The sequence below is a fragment of the Aythya marila genome, assembly GCF_965140915.1.
Source record: "Aythya marila genome assembly, chromosome: 4".
Classification (NCBI taxonomy): Eukaryota; Metazoa; Chordata; class Aves; order Anseriformes; family Anatidae; genus Aythya; species Aythya marila.
The window spans coordinates 49600344-49619841 of NC_139045.1; the positions used below are offsets into that span (position 1 = coordinate 49600344).

The window sequence follows — 19498 nt, forward strand, 5'->3', positions numbered from 1 at the left end:
TCTAAGACAAGATGAATTTTATTGCTATCCAGAGGTGAACACAGTTATTTTCACTGCTTATCATCTGGCAAAAAAAAATCCCTCCCACTCAAATACTACATTCATGGTTCAAGGTGAAAATACTAATAGAATCCAAGCTCTTATTGTGCACAGGTAGGATGCTAAAGAACAACAGGATCTTTATTTTTTCATAGGTAGTCTATGCATGAGAACAACACTCCCAAATAACTTCACTAACATCTAGATTTGTTCCTATAAATACTTTCCTCAATAGCCAGCATCGTTATTCCACTAATCATTTCAAGATGAGGCTGTAACAGCCTGGAATTGAAAGTGAAGGCTATTACAAGCTTTTCATTACCATATGTATTTAGGGTCTGTAAGTTTAAAGAGCCTTTAGAAGTCTCTTTCTTTCAGCACAGATCTCTGCTGAACTAAGCTTTCTGGAAAGAATAAATATCTCAAAAACATTACTGTCAGTATTCCATAACTAAAGTGATAATAGGAACACAAACAGCGCAAACTGAAAGTATCATCCAACAAAACTATCCATGAAAGGATTAATTTTTTTTTTTTGTGCAGACAAACCATGAGAAATCATCAACATTCAGTCTCTGCTATGATGACACCCTTAATAATGACACTCCTTTGATAACCTGCAGAGTACTACCCAACATTTCCACACTGAAAGCAAATTGATGAACACTTACTGCATTTATTTGTTAACATTCCCCCTGTGAGCTGGCCGCTACAACTAAGAAACATACAAAACATGGATCATTCCACAAAGATCTGAAATCACCCCTCTGTTCAGGAATGTTGTCTGTCCTTAAAAGCACACTTTTTGTTTTTCATTGAAAGCAGACATTCAAGAACAGACTCTGACTACCTTTCTACCTTTTTTGCTTCACATTTTGCTACACATTCTACATAGGCTAATGTCCCTTGAAGAGAGACGTGAGTTACCTGCATGCAGCTTCTAGGAAGTCTGCCTCTAAAATGGCAGCAATGGTAAAGAAATGAGCCCAGAAACCCTTTATTCCATATACTGGCATTGCACTACCCCATACTGGTTTTATTACATACAGCATTCTTTGTACATAACGTCAAAGGAAAGAGTTTTGCAAACAGGTCTACAAGAGCACACTGCTGTACAGGTTCCTGACTTCAAGTAGATTCCTGCTTAACACATTGAGATGTCCAACCTTGAAAAATTGAACAGAACAGGCATGAGCTCCATCTAAAAGGCATGGAAGTAAGGGATGGTTTGCTTGTTGTCTAACCTGTTCACAGGCTACAGGGACACATAAGCCAACTTTGAAGAAATCCTTCCTTGAAAGAAAATATGGTTCTAAGACTAAGCTGAATATGCAGGAAATGAATTCATGTCACCAGTCACGATGAAATTCAAACTATTTTCATGGAGACCAAAACAAAAGAAAGGAAGCTTAAACACAGGGAAACTAAGATAGCCCCAAAACCTTAGAAGTTAAGAAGGAATACAAAAATTGGAACCACATCAGAAAGATGTTCCCCTGTGGCCCATGGTTGTTAAATCTGGTTTCACCTCCACTTCTAAAGGGGGAAAACCTCAATCTGCTTTAAGAAAACTTTAGATTGCAGTAGAATGAAGACCAGATCCATTAGTTACAAAAAAAATACTTCCAATTATGTTTTCAAAAAGCTCTTAATGATTATATGTAGTACTGACAGAGTACAAAATCAGCTTCTCATTGTTTTCTGACAGATCAGTATCTCTTACTACAGACAACCTTACCTTCTAGGGGCTTTGGCTTGTCTTATTATCAGGGTCTTAGCAAAGGGACGTAGATTTAATTTCTGTAAACCTCTCTACATAGGTTCTAGAAACATTACTCTATTTTCACTTTTAACTTTTCCAAAAGCAAAATAAATATTTAGAACATGCACTGCTTTTTTGCTCTTGCTAGTTTCACATATGCAAAGCAATGAAAGGGAAAGTTGAAAACTTCCTTCTGCTCCAACAGATCACTTAATAAATACCAGTACAGCTACAGTTGTGCAACCCTATTACACACAATGGGGTTATAGAGGCATAACCAGAGGCTTAATTTGGCTACCAGCATTATGATTACTCACGCTAGTGAAAGAAAAGGAAAGCACACAGCCTCATTTCTGGCTGACGGGAAAGAAATGCATCTTTCTGCCTATCTACTTGTTATGGAAGCTTGTGTTTTCTGAGGCACCTGCAATACTGAGTGTAACAGAGCTCATTGCTCACTGGCTTATGCAGTGGCAACCAAACTTTCTGGCTGCATGCATCCCTTTTCTACATCAGGACACTCGTATATACTAAAGGCCTCCTGTCGAGGTGTGATGGCAGCTGTCATGAAGGAGCACACTGTCCTGTACTCCCACAAGCTCTGAGTTCAGTGCACTAAGTAACGGCTGCATCTTGTAGACAAGGAGCACACTCAATGGCTGCTGCGTGATGCAAAGGAGGCTGAACATACACAGAAAATACACCATCTCCAGAAGTGCAGCACCTATGCCAAAGAGCACGCTGATCGTGCACACAGTTAGAACCCACTCAGAGGGAAGCTGAGCAGCACCACCTCAGTCACCACCCGGCCATCAGCTATCACCTTGCCTGGCAATCTTCAGCACAAAACCAACATGAGAGGGACAGACTAGCAGAACTTCAGGTTAGAACTGTGGCTGCAAAGGGGCTACAGTTACATTCACTTTTCTGACAGGCTATAGATTGAGAATGCCCAATCTAGATCTTATGCACATATAGAGGAAGACATTACTGTATCCCTCAGAAGTCTTTGAACAAGCAAGTACATCTCTTTTGACAGCTGGCAAACAAGAGCACAAGTTCCCTGCAAGCTTTTTGTATGACTAGAAAAAGGTAAGGAGCAAACTGAACCTAGATGTACTTATTAATATCCCAAAATTTAATCACAGGCCGTGGTTCCACATCAAGAAACCAATCAAATTTGAATACCATTCCCATTAGTATTTGAAAACATGATCATATCAGATGTTCTTCTTTAGATATTCCACCAGTCTTAGCCCATGGTAAGATGACATACCCATCATGTCTACTTTTCTTAGCAGATAAATCATCTCCTGCTGCAGGTCTCCTCTTTTTCCTTGGAGGCATCACTTTACTAAAGCAGTCTGATGAACTGCAAGACCGGAGACTTCCTACAGAGGGAATTAAAAACACCAGTACATAGAAATGAAACTGCTGCAGACCAGATAAACTGCATCCACTAATAGGCATAATATTACAAAGGAAAGGGAAGGAAGGACATTAGTGGATTTAAAATACAAAATAAATGGTCCCCTTTCCAGAGCAAAATCTGTTTTACATGGTGTTCTACGATCAGATTTCAGTTGAAGTCAGTGCTATGCCAAAACTATGCCAAAATATACATTTATGCTAATGCTACTTCAGTCTAACAAAAGGCAAGAACTAAGACTATCCTGAAAATGTATTTTAGTCTTCAGTCCAAATTTTCTGTAATTAATTCAAATCACAACTTCTAAGTTGTTTTTTTTCTTAAATACAGACATGACCCAAAAACTAGAGCAGCATACCTCTAGAAAACATAACCTTTTCACTTTTAAGCCCGAAGTTTCCTTTGTTATACAGAGAGCAAGGGGAAAAGAAGGTTCTGTTCATTTCTTGGTTTTGTTTGGTAGATTTGCTTTTGGTGAGGGGGATTGGTTTTTGTTGGGTGATTTGTTTTGTTGTTGTTGTTTTTTTGTTAGTTTTGAAGAGCTACAACCACAAATAATAAAAAAAAAAAAAAAAGTAGCTGTATCATTTGGATTTGGTTGGACTGGATAGTTCTCAAACAGTGAGGAGTTCAAAAGTAGGAAACTGCCACTTTAAAACACATGATGGTCAGGTCAAGTGGCAGTCCTCCACTCCCCTTCTCTCAGCTGCATATTCCTATTTCTTCCTTTTGTCAGCTTCAGTGTGTTAATCCAGCTCACCAAACCTGTAAATAATTAACCCAAGCAAAACCAATAAATAAATGAATAAATAACACAATCCTGTCTGTGCATTAGCACAATGAAGAGCACAGGATCAGCCCTTTTGACCACAGCAAGTTGTTTGTCTCTGCCGCCTCATGAAAGCAACAGGCTAACACTCCAGGCAGAATTTTGTCCTACTTTCATATACTGAAGACCATATGGGACACCCAAGAAAGGTATGTGTAAGAGCAGCTCAACGAGCTATCAAAGCTCTAAGTGTTATGCAGAGAATTTTAAAAGGAAAAGAAGGGAGAGATGAGGTATAAAAATCCAGAGACAAAGCAATGCCAAAGAAACTTGCAAGGAAACATGAAGAAATACAGCATGCCTAGGCTACCTTCTCTTAGCTTCAACAGCATCCAAAGTTTAGCTATGCTTTATTAAGATGCCCACAAAATCTTTTATTTTAAAACACAGCACAGAAGCAAGCAAAAACACTTTTACTGCTTTTTCACACCAAGGGAACAGACTGAAACCAGAGGCCCAATTCCCAACAAATACTAACAGCAATCTTATGCTTACCTATTCTTCGTATCTTTGAAAGTCTCTCTCCTGTTATAGGAGAAACACATGTAAGGAACCTTACAGCCTCACAGGCCTTAAAGTACTCTACATGTACTTTACTTTAAACATGCACTGAAACTCTGATGCATATGAAAGTAAGGATTTTTCTAGTGTTAGGCAAGATGTTCAAACCACTTATTAACATTAACTAACTTGGTTCTAACTTGGTTTCAACTAATAAAGGTTTTGCACTTAGTATGCCTTCTATGATCTTACCTTTACAATCACTTTTATTAAGAACAGTTAATCTTTCCAGTTCATAAAAATACTCTTTCCACCCTTTCACCCTTTACAGTTCAAAAATTCTTCCTATACTTCTTTATTAATATTTTTACTATTATTTTCTTCCCCTCCTTTTTTTTTTTTTTTTTTTTTTTTAAACTAATGCTCCCCCATAATATCATCCTCTCAGGAAAGTATGTCCATAATGACACTACCTTTTCAAAAGAAAGCTTTAAGAGTACTATGCATTGATAATATCATTTAACTAGTTATAAAAAAAACTTCCCAGCATTATACCCATAAATTCCTACCGTATGAAAACATAATAATGGCTGGATATTAACAATAGTAATATTCGTCTTCTCAAAAATATCAGGGGTAGTTGAAACAGGTAAACCAGAGATTATCAAATATTCATAGGATGCCCCAAACATTTGGCTACCCAGATTAAAGAAACTTAGGGACCTAATCTGCTGAATGTTACCTGTTCCACCTCATTATGCCTGCAAATTAATGATACCACAAAACTGTATTCGCATGAGTTACTCTAAGTATGATGCTTTATGGCTTCTTAAATCACATTTTACATCTTGCAGTAAGTATTTATTTGAAAGCCTACACAAACTAAAAACACTTAAGACAACAACAGAACTTAACAGATGGCTAAAGACAGCCAACAGATTCAGATCTATGAACAAAACCCAGACACAAACTAAACTTAATAAACAAAAATATGTGCTAATGAACACATTATTTTGAAAAATATTCATGTACTTGAGTACCTGGAAGACAACCTGCAACCACCTCACTCCTTTGACAACAATTTGATTTTTTTTAAATACCTTTCTATTTAAAAAAACTATTATGATGGCCACAGGCATTGGATGCTGGTAAAATGTAACAAAAAACACCAAACCAAACCCTCTAGGGTTTTCCCATTTACTTCCACTAATGCTTGTTATTTGATTGGGAAAAGAAATATGCAAGGCTTCTGTGAAAAAGAGATGCACAGCAGAAGATGAAAATAAATAAATGAATGTTACAGAATGGGACAATCATTTTGTCAGCTCTGCAACCCCAAACAAACCAAAAAAAATAATTCAAGAATTCCTGTTTGAAGTCCTTTTCTCATTAAATAATAGGACAGTTTTAGGAAGATTGCCAAACTTGATAAAAAGGCTTAAAGTGATAATAGAATTCATCATACCCCAATTTCTCCAATAACTCATACAAAAAACGTAGAGCCTTTCTTGGTTTGAATGTATCTAGTTGCAGTTCTCAAACTGATAGAAAAGGGAAGAAAAGAGAGCACTCAGAAGTTGGTAAGCGGCTATTAAATACGTATGTACACACACACAGACACCAGGTGGACAAACATACTGACTGCACTTGCTTTCAGAGATTTAACAACTTGTTAACTGAGTTTTGGACCAAATCTTCACTATGTTTTAGCTGTTGAATGATCTATTAACTACTAAGAGCATGACTACAAGAACATTACTTGAGCAATATATATTTTTGTTACCAGAGTCAGTATACTGAATTTGAAGTGTAGTTATAATTTCCTTGTAATAATTTCTGGAAGGTGAACAAAGCAGGATATTTCTGTTACCCCCATCTAATGCTAACACCTATCTATCTGAGTTTGGGTTTGTTTCAATTCCTGCAATTTCTGATTTTACAGAATAACTTAATAACCTTTTCCAAACAGACCTGTCTAATCCTACATGTAAACTCTAGGTCTAGCTATTCACAACTTATTTCACTTCTCACAGGCCTGATCATCTGCAAATGCACATGCAGCTCCCTCAGACTTCATGCAAAGTTTGACAGGAACTTTACTTACCGAGCGCAGCTTCTCTGATGTGATTATCTTCAAAGTTTCTTACTCCTGGGTCTCAACTCAAGATTGGCAGAACCCTCCTAGTTCTCACTGTTTTTTTGACACTTGAAGCTAGCATTTGCAAGGTAGAGCCTCCAAATGGCTGCTGAATAAGCCACCATCAGCCAAAAGCCTGCCGAGTATAAATGTTGTTTGCCAAACGTTCTATTCAGTACTTCCAAATTTGCAGGAAACGATTTGCAGGAGACAAAGGGAAATATCAACTCAAGAGCTAAAATCCACCCCAAGAAATTTAAAACAATGCGCAAGATAAGCACCACAGAGAGGGACACGCTTAGAACAGCAACAAAACCAAAATAAGCAAAAAAACAGTGGTCAATAAAAACAAATTCTATAAGCTGTGTCCCTATAGAAGTGATTTACTGACATAATTTTCACCTTCTTTCTAAATAATGCCTGTAAACATTCCTGTTCTTCTGATGTTTAAGTAGATGGATGTTTCAAAAGAAAAATAATTACAAACTGTGAATGCTGAAGCAACTGGAAAGATACAGCTGCTCACTTAATGATGCAAAAAGACCACCACAAACACAGTTAACAGTCATTGTTTTTCAGATACAAGATGAGAAAAAAACAAGATACTCATCAAAGCATCAAACAATTTGCAATCTTCTTGTAAAATCAGGTATACAGGAAAAAAGCTCTTCTCTATCTTGAATTCCAGACTACAGAATTGCTTTGGACTCAAGAAAATTTTCTTCTTTAAACCAATTAAAAAAAAAAAAAAAAAGTAGTGGCAAAATAATCTCCCCACCACTCTGCCCCAAGCTTCAATAAAACCACTGAAGCCTTGTTTTTGTTGAAGGCATTACCTCCTTACGTTAAACCAGCCAGGTGACAGGATATGTACTTATGCACTTTTACTTTTCAAGACATTTTAGTCTGGATAGGTAAGCAAGTTACAATTTAATAATCAAATTATTACTTTAATGTAAGCTATTGACAAGCTGCTAATTTCGTAGTCATGACATAAATGACTACCATTTCAAAACCAAGAGCCAGTTTTCCAATTCAATATGTATATAAAAAACGGAAAAAATTGTTTAATGAATGCCCGTGATTCTTACCAACAGCTGATAAAGCCCCACAACACATTTACAGTCTTATTTTTCAGATATATAAAACATACTGAATGCTAACACATTTATACATTTTATGTGAGTGTAATTACAGCAGGTGACAAGTATTTTGAAGTGAGGTCCATGTTAGTTCCCGAATCACTGAAGGAATTTTGAAAATTCCATCTTTTAACTCTTAGATACCTATGTTCTGGTTCCAGGAAAAGAAATACTAATACTTAGAAGAGAGATTATCGTCCAAAATAATTTAGATGTCTGGTACACTTATTAGATCAGAAACAACTGCTTTAAAATAAATGTAATAAGCATTTAGAAGTTCATTACAAATGTTAACCTAAAATTGAAACACTCCATTTTTCTAAATAGCTTTTAGAAGCCTGAACACAATTTAGATGTGTATTAAGTCACTCCCAAAACAGGGCCCCCACTGTAATAATATTAACCATATATACATCAGAAAAAGCACAGGAATCTCTAAGGACAAGGCTTGCTCCAAAACACTCAGAGCATGAAAAAAAAAGTCTCAAAAAACAAAAATCACCTCTAGATTGGTTCGGTAACACCCAAGGAATGTTTTGCAGACCTAACGTGACTGCCAAATGAGTTCTGGATGGAAAACCTCAAATAAATACACAGCATCTATTCACTACTGTGAAGTCTGTAACAAAATGAATAGGTCTTGACAGTTCTTATTGGAGAACAGAAATTATTAACATTTAAATACATCAAACAATTTGTGAAGGTAACTTTTTTTTTCTTTTCTTTTTTTTTTTTTTTTTTTAAGATTTACATAAGACTCTTATGTAAGATGTTTCAGAATTGTCAAGTCCCATATGAAATGGACACGAGATGTCACTACACTATACTCACAAAGGCCATAACATCCCCCTGCATGTCTACCTGTGCTCATAGGAGGGAAACCAAATGCAGATTTCAACTGAACTGAAGGCTAGAACTTATGCATATGCTGGGGTTTCATCGTTTTCTAAAAGGAGATATAAAACAGGGCAGAAGCATAAAAAACACTGGAATGAAATCTAAATATGTTCTAATCTGTAGAGCAACCTCTATTTTCAACTCTGATTTCATACTTCCTTCCTGGTTTTAAAGGTTCTTTCATAGCTACTGTAAAAAAATTAAATTCTTTTCTAGGTTTTTTGCCCAAACTCATTCAATGAACATGCTCAAGCTTAATTAAAACAAATACAATGCCGGTAATAATATAACCACAAATGTCAGAATAAAGCATTTCATTAAAATCTAAAACATGCTCAAACACCTTCCAAGAAAGATGATGAGAGCTCTGAGGTTGATTTCTTACATTAACCTTTCGCAGTAGAAGTGCCAAGCAAGAGATAGGACAAATCGCAAATACATTAAGCACACCTACTCTTATCGATTAGTGTTGGAAGGTGACTGCCTCGAGACCAATACCTCACGCCTCACAACAGCTTTTTGTGATCAAAAGTAAGCGAAGATTACAGAATGTATTTCTGTACACAAAATCAGGATGTATCTGTGTTTAGTTCAAGCACCTAGATCACCACGGGGATCGGTCCTAACAAACGGACAGTAAAAGGGTTGTCTGGAACTAGCTGCCTCAGCCTCTTCTGATGAGGTTTAATGGGATGAACTCCTTTCAAATATGAAACCACTGAGGACACTGACAGAAAATATTTGATAGAAGCCTTTTATGGGCAGGGTAAGACAGTGCAACTTTGAAATAAAGTCATCTGTTGCAGTATGGAGGAGGGCATACAAGCCCCAAGTGATCTCAGTAAGATCAAAAAACAACTCAGTCCTACGTATCTCTTACTGCTCTAGGCTAAGAGTGTGCTAAATTTACAAGGTTGTCCCAGAAATCTCCAGGAGGAGCTGACAGCTCTCTCCACTCTCCTAAGTGTTCAGGGTAACATCAGCACGCATAGCCAGCACCTCAGGATAGAGAACAACTTCGAGACAGATGGTTGGATAGATATGGCCACTTTTAAAGAACTGTTCTGCTGAATGATCAGGGCTTGAAGCCAACAAGTTATTTTCCTTCCTCTCTAGGTATCATGCCTGAAACACGGAAAGGAATGAAGAAAAAGAAATAAAGGCAGATGCCAGCTCATAAGGAACAAGTACAAAAGAAGGCAACAAATGCTGCAAGTTATCAAGCCGCAAAGCTCAAATGCTGGTGAAGAAGAATTGGCAGCAAGCTAGTACCAGGCACCTGGAATGAAGGCCTCAAAAATGATGACATTTTATAGAACAGAAAACAAATTTGGAACTAAGAAATAGCCCTTAGACATCTATTGAAAAATCTGCACAAGAACCAGAAAAACATTCTCTCCATCAAAATCACTTGAAAAAAAGGTTGGGAGGTTGGGCTGTTTGGAATACAGCATTTAAACTCGGTCACAGGCAACACAATAACCCCAAGAGGTCTTGTTTCTGCTCTGTTCTCACTGATGCTCTTTCAAGAGTCAAAACACTGTAAGAACACGGATATTCTGCTAGTCTAATGGGTTGAGTCCAAGGAGTGAGAGAAATTTTTCATAAAGTCTTCTAAAGAACTTGCACAGAAATAGTAAAAATGTCACACAGCTGAAACCTACATGAGCTCTTCACAAGTGGAGAAACTGAAAGCATGTACAGTTATTTTGAAGAAAAATTAGAAAAAAAACTGGCAGTTGCTTTCTACAACTCCCTTAGCTGCCTAAAATTTCAGTTTCAATGTTAAAGAGACTTATTTCACAAAGCAGGATTACATTATTCTGGTCTATTTCTACTACATCCCTATTAAATACCTGTCTGGTGATCGTCTTGACCAACGTCTTCTGTCAGATTCTGTAAGAGAAGAGGAGCGATACAGTTAAACAAGATAGCGACCTTCTTCAATTAGCAATGCTTTTAACCTTTACTTCAATTTGATATTCAACTTCATTATTTAAGGAGCATCTAGCTAAAACTGCAGAGACTTTGTTCTGGATTTCCATTTATCTAAACAAACAACCCCTGCAAATTTACCTAAGAAGTCCACGAATAATCTGTACGTCATTTGAAAAATATTTTGAAATATTTTTTAAAACAAACCATACTTGAAGAGTGGAAATAATGATTCACTGAATGGGGAACTTCACAGTGCTGTTCTAAACAATCCCATTTAAATTCAATTTAGAATTTACCATAGAAGTGGCTTTGCTTAAGGATAAACACCCATAGCTGTTCCCAAGAATAGTGGTTACAAACAACTGCAATCTTGGAAACAAATCACCCCCTTTTTAGGCAGTGTCTTTTCCACCAAATTTGCAATGTATGAACAGAAGCTTTATAGGCACTTCCAGATATGGTTACAGTAAAACCAGTGTAAAAGCAGCAGGAACACTCTTCAAAAATCGTGTTTCACTCTTTGCATGGTTGCAAGAGGACAGCTCACTCATTCAGTATTTTCCACAAAAACTGTAAGAAATTGGATAATTATGATTATTATCATCAGTATCTGACAGATCTAGGAAAACTCAGATTGAAAAAAACATCTGAATCCAACGTTGCAGAGAACACTCCTCAAACTCCATTCTGACCCCTGGTGAATAATCTTTCAACATACTGCTCATCTCCTAATTCTTCTATTTGAAACCCACAGCCTCTCAGACAGAAAGGCAGCCATAGTTTTAGGAAGTGTAACCATGCAATGATTTCAACCACAGCAGTGTTCTAGACCATAACCCTAGCTGAGAGAAAATGGCAAGTCATTACCAGCCTATTGAGGGTGTGGTAAATCTTGTGAATATTTGCCAGTGTTGATAGGTGAGAATTCAGTTGAAAATCTAGAGGAGAAGAGAAAAAAAAGGTTTAAATTGCCTGTTTTCCAGCTGTAGCATCCAAGGTCTTCATATGTTCTGGTAATTTAATAAAATCATCACAAGTCTATAAACCAAAGCCAACCCAATTCTCCTTCAGTATCAACATTTTCAACATCAAATGGAAATGAGCAAGTTAAACCTGGAGGAGATCCTACATGCACATTGTTCTTATGGCATGGGTGATTCCCAGCAAAACAGAACTATACCCAAGTACAAAATTATATTGAAGTTGAAAAATTTAAATATTTACAACTTTTATCCTTAAAATCAGGTATCATTACAAAGTTTCCATGCTTCTTAATCTTCTTCTTCCAGCTATTCCAGGAACAGTTTAATTCTCACATAACATTATAAAGTCACTAGTAATAATACTTGTTTTTTAAAAGATAATAAACAAGTACTTGCATCCATGCTCTTTTCTTGGCAAAACAGAATTACGGGAATACACTTACAGAGTTGAAACATAACTTTTCTGTAATGAACCAAAAGTCACAACACAGCAGCTAAGACCAAAGCCAAAAAAAAAAGAATCCTGACACTTCATGAAAGAAGCCTTAACTTAGGCACTGACTTTGCTTCCATGCTCCACAAATAAAACACTTGAGCTTGTTTCGGATGAAAAAAAAAAAAAAAAAAAAAAGAAAAGCGACAAACTAATCCTCCTCTATTCTTTTAGACCACCTATTTTTGCTAGAAATGTGCCAAGAACAAAACTAGAAATGTAGTAATTTCCACAAAAAAGATCAACTTGGATCCACTCAGAGAGGATGCAAACCAGCAGGAATCTCAGAAGCTTGGCACAGACCAGCTGAAAGAAATACAGACAACAACTACTAGAAGATACTTCCCTTTAAACTGAAAGCAAACTAGCAACCCCACTGGAACTTGTGTCGAAAAGCATGCTGATTACACAGCCAGAGACACGTTCTGTGTGACAAGCACAAGCCTCCCAAGCAAAATTCCCATGTGTGCCCAGCGGCACTGCTACCAGCTGATGCACTGAAGCATCTTTACTGGGAAACATTGAAGCTGGCTTTCTTATTTAAGATGCAAGTAAGGAAAAAACTGTTATTCCCACATTTTCATCCTTTGCGTTTGGATGGAAATGACCCAGAATCTATGGCTAAATCTGCACTGGACCTGAGGGAACGGCATGGAGCTGGGACAGAGGGGGGTCAGGCTGGGTGTTAGGGAAAGGTTCTGCACCCAGAGGGTGGCCGGGCACTGGGACAGGCTCCCTGGGGAGGTCGTCATGGCACTGAGCCTGCCAGAGTTCACCGAGTGTTTGGGCAATGCTCCCAGACACATGGGCTGATTCTTCAGTGGTCCTGTGTGGAGCTGGGTCCCAGCTGAGGGTATCCTACAACTTTATGAAATGTCAAATACCCCGAAAAGCAAAAAACACCATTATAAGTTTAAGAAGTGCATTTGAAGGAAGTGCCTGCTGTAACCATTCTTGTAGCGCATATCAGCATGGAAATCTCTCATCAAGGTGAATAAAAGAATTTCCAAAGATACCTTTAGGAATCACATGAATCACACATTGCATTTGCTGTCTTATCTGGAAAGTCTCATTTCAGTAACAGCTGCCTACTTTTTAGTGCATTTTCCCCAATTCACCATCACAGCAAGACAATTTCTCTAAGTCAGCTGTGCCGACGATGGTATTTCACACTTTAGCTGTGCTTATAATCTATATCAAGACAAAGACAAGCCGTATCTTCTTACCACGCCATGGTAGGAAGATCTTGCATCTTGAACAGGGCGCTACATTTTTTCTGCATTAAGTGCTCAATTAAGTTCCATTTTTGCTAGTCAAACAATACTAAGCAGAACCGTTCTGCAAAAAGAAAGAAAAACAACCCCAAGTTTCTTAGCTGGCCTTCAATCCAACATGAGACAGGAATTTTTTTTTAAAAGGGGGAGGAGGGGAAATGGGAGGATTGGGTGAAGACAACCATTAAAGATCAAAATGTAATTTTCAAGTTTCCCTTGTTGTCTAGCCTAAGACCTACGAAGAACACAGGTCTTCGGAGAAAGCAGCTACATCTGGAACTAACAAGTTGAAAACACTGAGCAAATATTTTCTTCTAAATTAATACTAAATAATTTAAGATGGTACTTTTAAAAATATTTTTTCTATTGTTTTTAAACTAGGATTACATGGACTAGGTATTGCCTTTGAAATAAAACATTCCTAGGCACTTCCAAACATATCACCCATACCAGCGTGTTTCACACCTCCACTGGAAACATCCTTACAATTTTAATCTGTTACTTCAAAAAACATTACATAATCATGATGGACTTTGAGGAGTTACAGATTTATCCTACAGCTCTTACACAAGCATCACGCCGTAGTTCCACACTGCCTGGTTACCCACAGGAGCATTGAGGCTTCTAGAATGAAACCAGAGTCTCAAGTGTTGTCCCTCCCACATGGGAAGCTGGCAAAGTCGGGATATTATCCTCAACAGAAAGCAAGCTTCTGTTCCAGTTACTGCTACAAAAGCAAAGGTGAGCAGCTGCCAATGAATTACCCAGTTAAATTACAGGTCAAGTCCCCTTCTGAGCCATTCTAAGCCTTAGTTGTATGTGTATTGCAAGCAATGGCACACAAAGCATCCTAATACCACTGAAAAGGCATACTTAGAAGAGTTTCTCAACGAACAAGGGGTAAAAAATCCTTCCTCCCTCAAATAGGACACAGTGCTGCTGCCTCTGGTTTTATTCCTGCAGAAAAGGAAAAATCTTCACCTGGGCCCAAAAGAAGGAAACCTGCTCGCTGCACAAACACTGAACAGAAGATATGCTGGGATGCTTCCCGAGGTACAAACTTCAGGAGGTGCACATCAAACAAATCCATCAACAAAAATGTATGTGCTTATTTTTCTTGCAGGTCTTAGCCTATCTTTAGCAAAAACCGAAGCAATAGAAATTCCAAATTCTGTTAAATAGTTTGAAATAACCCACAATGAAACACCGAAGGAAAAAATATACCTCTAAGTGAAACAACTCCAGTACTACAGGAAACCAGAAAGGAAAGATGCCAGAAGCAACCTAACACCACGGCACTCGGTCTGCAGTTTAGTACTCTGAACAAGAGCTGAAGTTCAGGTTAGTCAATTAGTCCCAATCAGATACTAATCAAATGTAAACATCAACAAGTTTAAAAATAACCTTTAAAATACTTCAGTATTACAATTTACACCACAGACCTGATGCTTACAGAGAGGCAAAAAGCAGCAGCTGGCTGGGCTCGTTTCCTTACCAAACTAAGCTAAACCTCCTTCTGCTCACCTCAGCCAGACACACCCAGAAAAGCACAAACCTCAAACTAGCTGATATAAAAACCTCAATACGTCTCTTGAAGTATAAGCAAATGGCAGAGGTGAGGGAAGCTGAATGCCCTAGTTTCCTATCTGAAATGCCAAACTCAAACCTGTCAAGTCACATTTTTAGGAAAAGACGACGACCATGCTCTAATTTTTGTTACAGGAAACAACGTGTTGACGAACTATTCACACGAGACCACAAATTAATATCTAGAAAAGGAGTATTTCCAGCTATGTGCCTCCCCACACCTTGACACGTACCTGCCTGACATCTCTTAGTTCCTGCTGTCAGAATTATCACCTCCGAGCTCTGACAGCCCCCAGCCCCTGGGCACACGATCATCGCCTCCAACATTTGCAGTAGCACTATGGCAGCAGCAGCCTCTGGAGTTTCCTTTAAAAGCTTCTGGATTGGTTCAGCACACAGAAAACCTCCAGTAGCTGCACATCTAAACAGTAAATTTGAAAATATTATCCTAGACAGATGCAACATGTAAATGCTCTAGATAAAACTGGGCATTAAAAATTTAGTATGGAAGTCGTCGTAGGAGTAATTCTCACGGCTGCTAGGATTTCTCTGACTCAGCACAAATACTGTGATGTTTCTGTAAGCTTCCCAGAAAACAATTAGATAGAAACACACGCTGGACAGATTCACTCCTGAAAATTAAAGGGGAATGTTTGTGCTTGTACTTTCATTTAATATAATCAGTCCTCGGCTTCAAATAACAGAACTGAAGGAAATTGGCAGTAATGGGGGAAATAATACTTCAAAGCACTGTCTTCCTCACCGGTTTTAAATAAGCTTTACTTTTCCAAAAAAGAATCGCTTTGACATCTCTGAACGCCACGATGTCATGCTCTGCACTCTGCTGACAGAATTACCCTAGCAGTAATCAACTAATGAATTCTGCAGTTCCGATCTGAAGCCTGTTGGGTGAAAGTCCTCAGTCCTTCCATTCAGGAAGCAGAATCCCTGTACTCATTACTGAGTGTGTTTTGTTATTAAAGGAATGCATGTCTCAGTTTTGCTTTCTTTTACGCAGAAGTACAACCCCTCTAAAGGCAGAGATGCCCCAGGTGCAGTGTACTGAGCAGCTCAGAGCTGACCTCCTGTCAAAGCCAGGATTAAGAACTCGTTTCCACCATCCCCAGCTGAATCCCCTCAGGCAGCGACACCCTGTACCACAGCAGCCTGCAGAAGATGCACCTCTCCCATTCCACCACGCCGGAGCAAGGAGCAAGCAAGCAGGCAAGGAGAGGCAGATGAAAAGGCCTGGGAAGCAGAGGAAGATCTTCGCTTTGATGGGGTTGAACACTGGGCCTGGTTCAGAAAGGAAGGAAAATAGAACTGAATTCCAGCCACCACAGGACCATGAGGGCATCCAATGAGCCAGGCAGAGAAGTGGGGTGCCCGTCCTACTCGAGCCCAGCAGGAGCCAGCCGTTACAGCTAGAGCTGTGGTACCACTGGGCTTTTCTCCTGCATGCACACATGCCTATGGACCAGCTCAGAGGTACAGCTGACACCAGCTGTATCTGAAACCACACCCGCAAACTTGAGTACATTGCCCAAATGCTACACCCTAAAGCATTCTGAAGCAAAACAGAGGGGTGTAAGTAGCTGGAATAAAGGCCCACCACCAAAACGTGGCTGAAATAACAGCACACTAAAACACACCACTTTAACGTAAACCTTCCCTGCAACGTTACCACTTCACCTGTAACAAAATATTTCCAAATGACGGCATGCTACGCAGACAGGGAAAAAAGCATTCATCTTTTTTCCACAGGAAGAAATCCTTATTTTACCTAGGTGCTTAATGTGTACCCTGACCCAAAGGCTTGTTTACAAGAAGAGCTACTGCAGATTAAAGTTCATTGAGAATTTTGGAGCAATTTAAGCAGACAAGTTGCACAGCTACTATTTAGTTTGAATGCATTTCCATTTATGCTTGATTGACTTGGAACAAGTCAGGCCTACAGCAACAGATACTCCTTAAAAACCCTGCACGCTGCCTCATGGTTTGTGGCTTTTTTTTTTTTTTTAAAAAAAAAAAAAAAAAAAAGACCCAGCACTGAGTGCATTTATGGTGCAATCTGGCTGTTGCTGCAAACACCACCATTTGTGTACCCACTGCATGTATCTGATAAGCATTCCTAGGGGAGATTCCTGCCAGAACATAACAACGCCGGAATGACCCGCCACAGCTGGAAAAGAATGAGTAAAAGCGCTGGAAAATTAGAACCAATTTAAACCTCCTTCTAAAGCATATATCACCCAATCAAACAGCCCTCCAGTGATTTTGTGCTGCTGAGGTTGTGAACAGACATTCTTTCAGCCTACAGCTCAAGATCGTGGACAGTAGAGTTACAAGGCATTTCATACAGAACCAGTTTTACACCCATTTGATGGGAAGCGCTCGTCCAGCCTAACTCACTCTACCACCGAATTCATTTTGAGAAGCATCAGTGAGTTAATTTTGAATCACTGAAAGCCATGGCCACAGAGCAGTTTGCCAGCGCTGCTCTCAACTTCACGCCAGATTAGGTGGTGTTTGTCATCCTACAAAGGGCACAAAGCTAATAAAAACTTTGTATCCTGTATTCCAGCTGCTTCAGCAGAAATGCAACCCTGTCCAGATCCAGTGCAGGCTGCCAGGGCACCCAGCACCACACGGACCCGCTTTGCACCATGAGGGAGCTGCAACAGCCTACGAACAGCCACGCCAGGCCCCAGCGTTACTGCCCCAGCTGCGTGCTTCCTCCTGGCTGCCAAAATTACAGATCCCACAGCGCTGTCAGCAGCAGGGGCCATTTCCTAATCCACTGCAGGCAAAAATCTAACATGTCACTTCAGCCACTGTAATCAGGGGGCGAGAGCTAACCCAGATGAATTTGACTGACCGGATTAGAGAGCGCTCCTGCAAAGCCCCTGAGCAGCGGGGCAGTGGAAGAAGAAATCTCATGGGCAGGAGCGAGCCCCTGCTGTAGGCAGGGTCTCAGGGTCTGTGCAGCCGTGCATCTGCAACAAGTGGCACAGAAACATGCCACGCCAGCTCAGGCTCGATGACAAATTAAAGACTTGTGACCATAACAACAACGTATATTTAAAAGTAAAATAAAATATACCTACTGGGATGTGGCTTGTTGAGCTTTTTTAAGCCACTTTACGAATGAGATATTGTATTTAATCTCAGACTTAACATTTTATTTAAAATGTTTTAGTTGGACAATATGAAAGAAAACGCTTCTCTGAGATTTGCAAGCAGGTACATTTAAAATAAAGCTTCTGCTTGAAGCCTTTGTTAGTAGTATTACCCATTGGAGAAAGAAATACACCATCACCATTAAGTGCCCTAATATTTAAATTTGATCCAAGAGTTGCACATTTTCATGGGATGTATATTACTTCCTCGCACTTCACTTTTTGCAAAGCATTTTACAGAAATCAAGCATGATTTCCTCTTCTACTTCAAGATGCAGGGAAAAAAATTCTTTGTTTTCCTATTTCCAAAGCGATCGGGGAAAAAAGCAAATTACAGAATTAGTAACTCACCTAAAGTTAACACAAGTTACTCAGGCAAAATCAAATGTGAATCAAGTGCTGAAACAGCAGAAATAAAAACCCATGCTGCTACAAAAGAATAAATAAGAGACAGCAAGAGGACTGCTTAGTTGCCTAACTCAGCTTACTGCATTCCTCGCAAACAGAAGGCATTTCTGTTTATTCTTATTGGAGTTGAAGAAACTTTTAAACAAACATTCACAATAGAGAAAAGGGAAGTTGTGCTTCTCATCTAATGCGAAGAAGCATTATGCTCAGTCGCAGCAAGAAAAAACAAACGAGCGAAAAAATGTAACAGCAGCTTACATCACAAGGGCAGAGGAGGATCACAAGGAACATTCTGCCACTTACCGTTGCAAGCATTTAATCAACGTGGGGGAAAAAAAAAAAAAAAAACACTGCTGTGAATCTACTGATAACGAAGCATGTTAATTCAGGAAAACATTCCTTGTTAAATACCACGTATAGCAGGTTACGAACTGCCTGCAGCATGTATATATACATATATATATATATACAGACGTTGGGGTGGGAGATCCGAATATCCCAGGGGACGCTGTGAAAGGGCAGCAGCAACAGCTGAAGGCTGAGGCAGAATTTTTGTTTTCTGCGGAGAAATTTTTTAAAAAATCGCTGCGCAGCCTTCACCACCCGCCCTTCAGAAGCGCCGGAGCCCCTTGGGAGCGGTGTACGTGCCTCTCACGGAGCCCTCCGGGTGTCCTCCTGGGGCAGGGCTCCCCGCCGGCGCCCCCTGGGCGCATTTTCTAGAAGGCCGGCGGGGCGCGCGGCGGTTGGGGGGCTCTAACGGCAGCCCCGCCGCTGGAGAGAAGCGGCGCCGGGGAGTGCCGCCGCTGCGCCTGCTGGGAGTTGTAGTCCCGCGGCCCCTCCCCGCGCAGGGGGGCGGCGGCGGGCGGGACTCCACCTCCCACAATGCACCGCGCTCCCCCC

At 39.6% G+C, this 19498-nt stretch overlaps 1 protein-coding gene across 17 annotated transcripts in view; it reads right to left on the minus strand.

The window, feature by feature from the left end:
• The window catches only part of DCUN1D4 (defective in cullin neddylation 1 domain containing 4), a 35370-nt gene that overhangs the window by 15365 nt on the left and 507 nt on the right, over positions 1–19498 (minus strand). For 2 of the 17 annotated variants that reach the window (XM_082759868.1, XM_082759876.1), the window contains exons 2-5: positions 11542–11612; positions 10593–10632; positions 4555–4584; positions 3078–3192 (exon numbers count right to left, since the gene is read on the minus strand). In XM_082759868.1, the coding sequence (XP_082615994.1) occupies positions 3078–3192; positions 4555–4584; positions 10593–10632; positions 11542–11612 (256 nt within the window). Of the gene's footprint in view, positions 1–3077; positions 3193–4554; positions 4585–6664; positions 6834–10592; positions 10633–11541; positions 11613–13376; positions 13489–18901; positions 19396–19498 lie in introns of those variants that run through there. The other 15 variants (XM_082759878.1, XM_082759877.1, XM_082759884.1 and 12 more) reach the window with 14 other exon arrangements.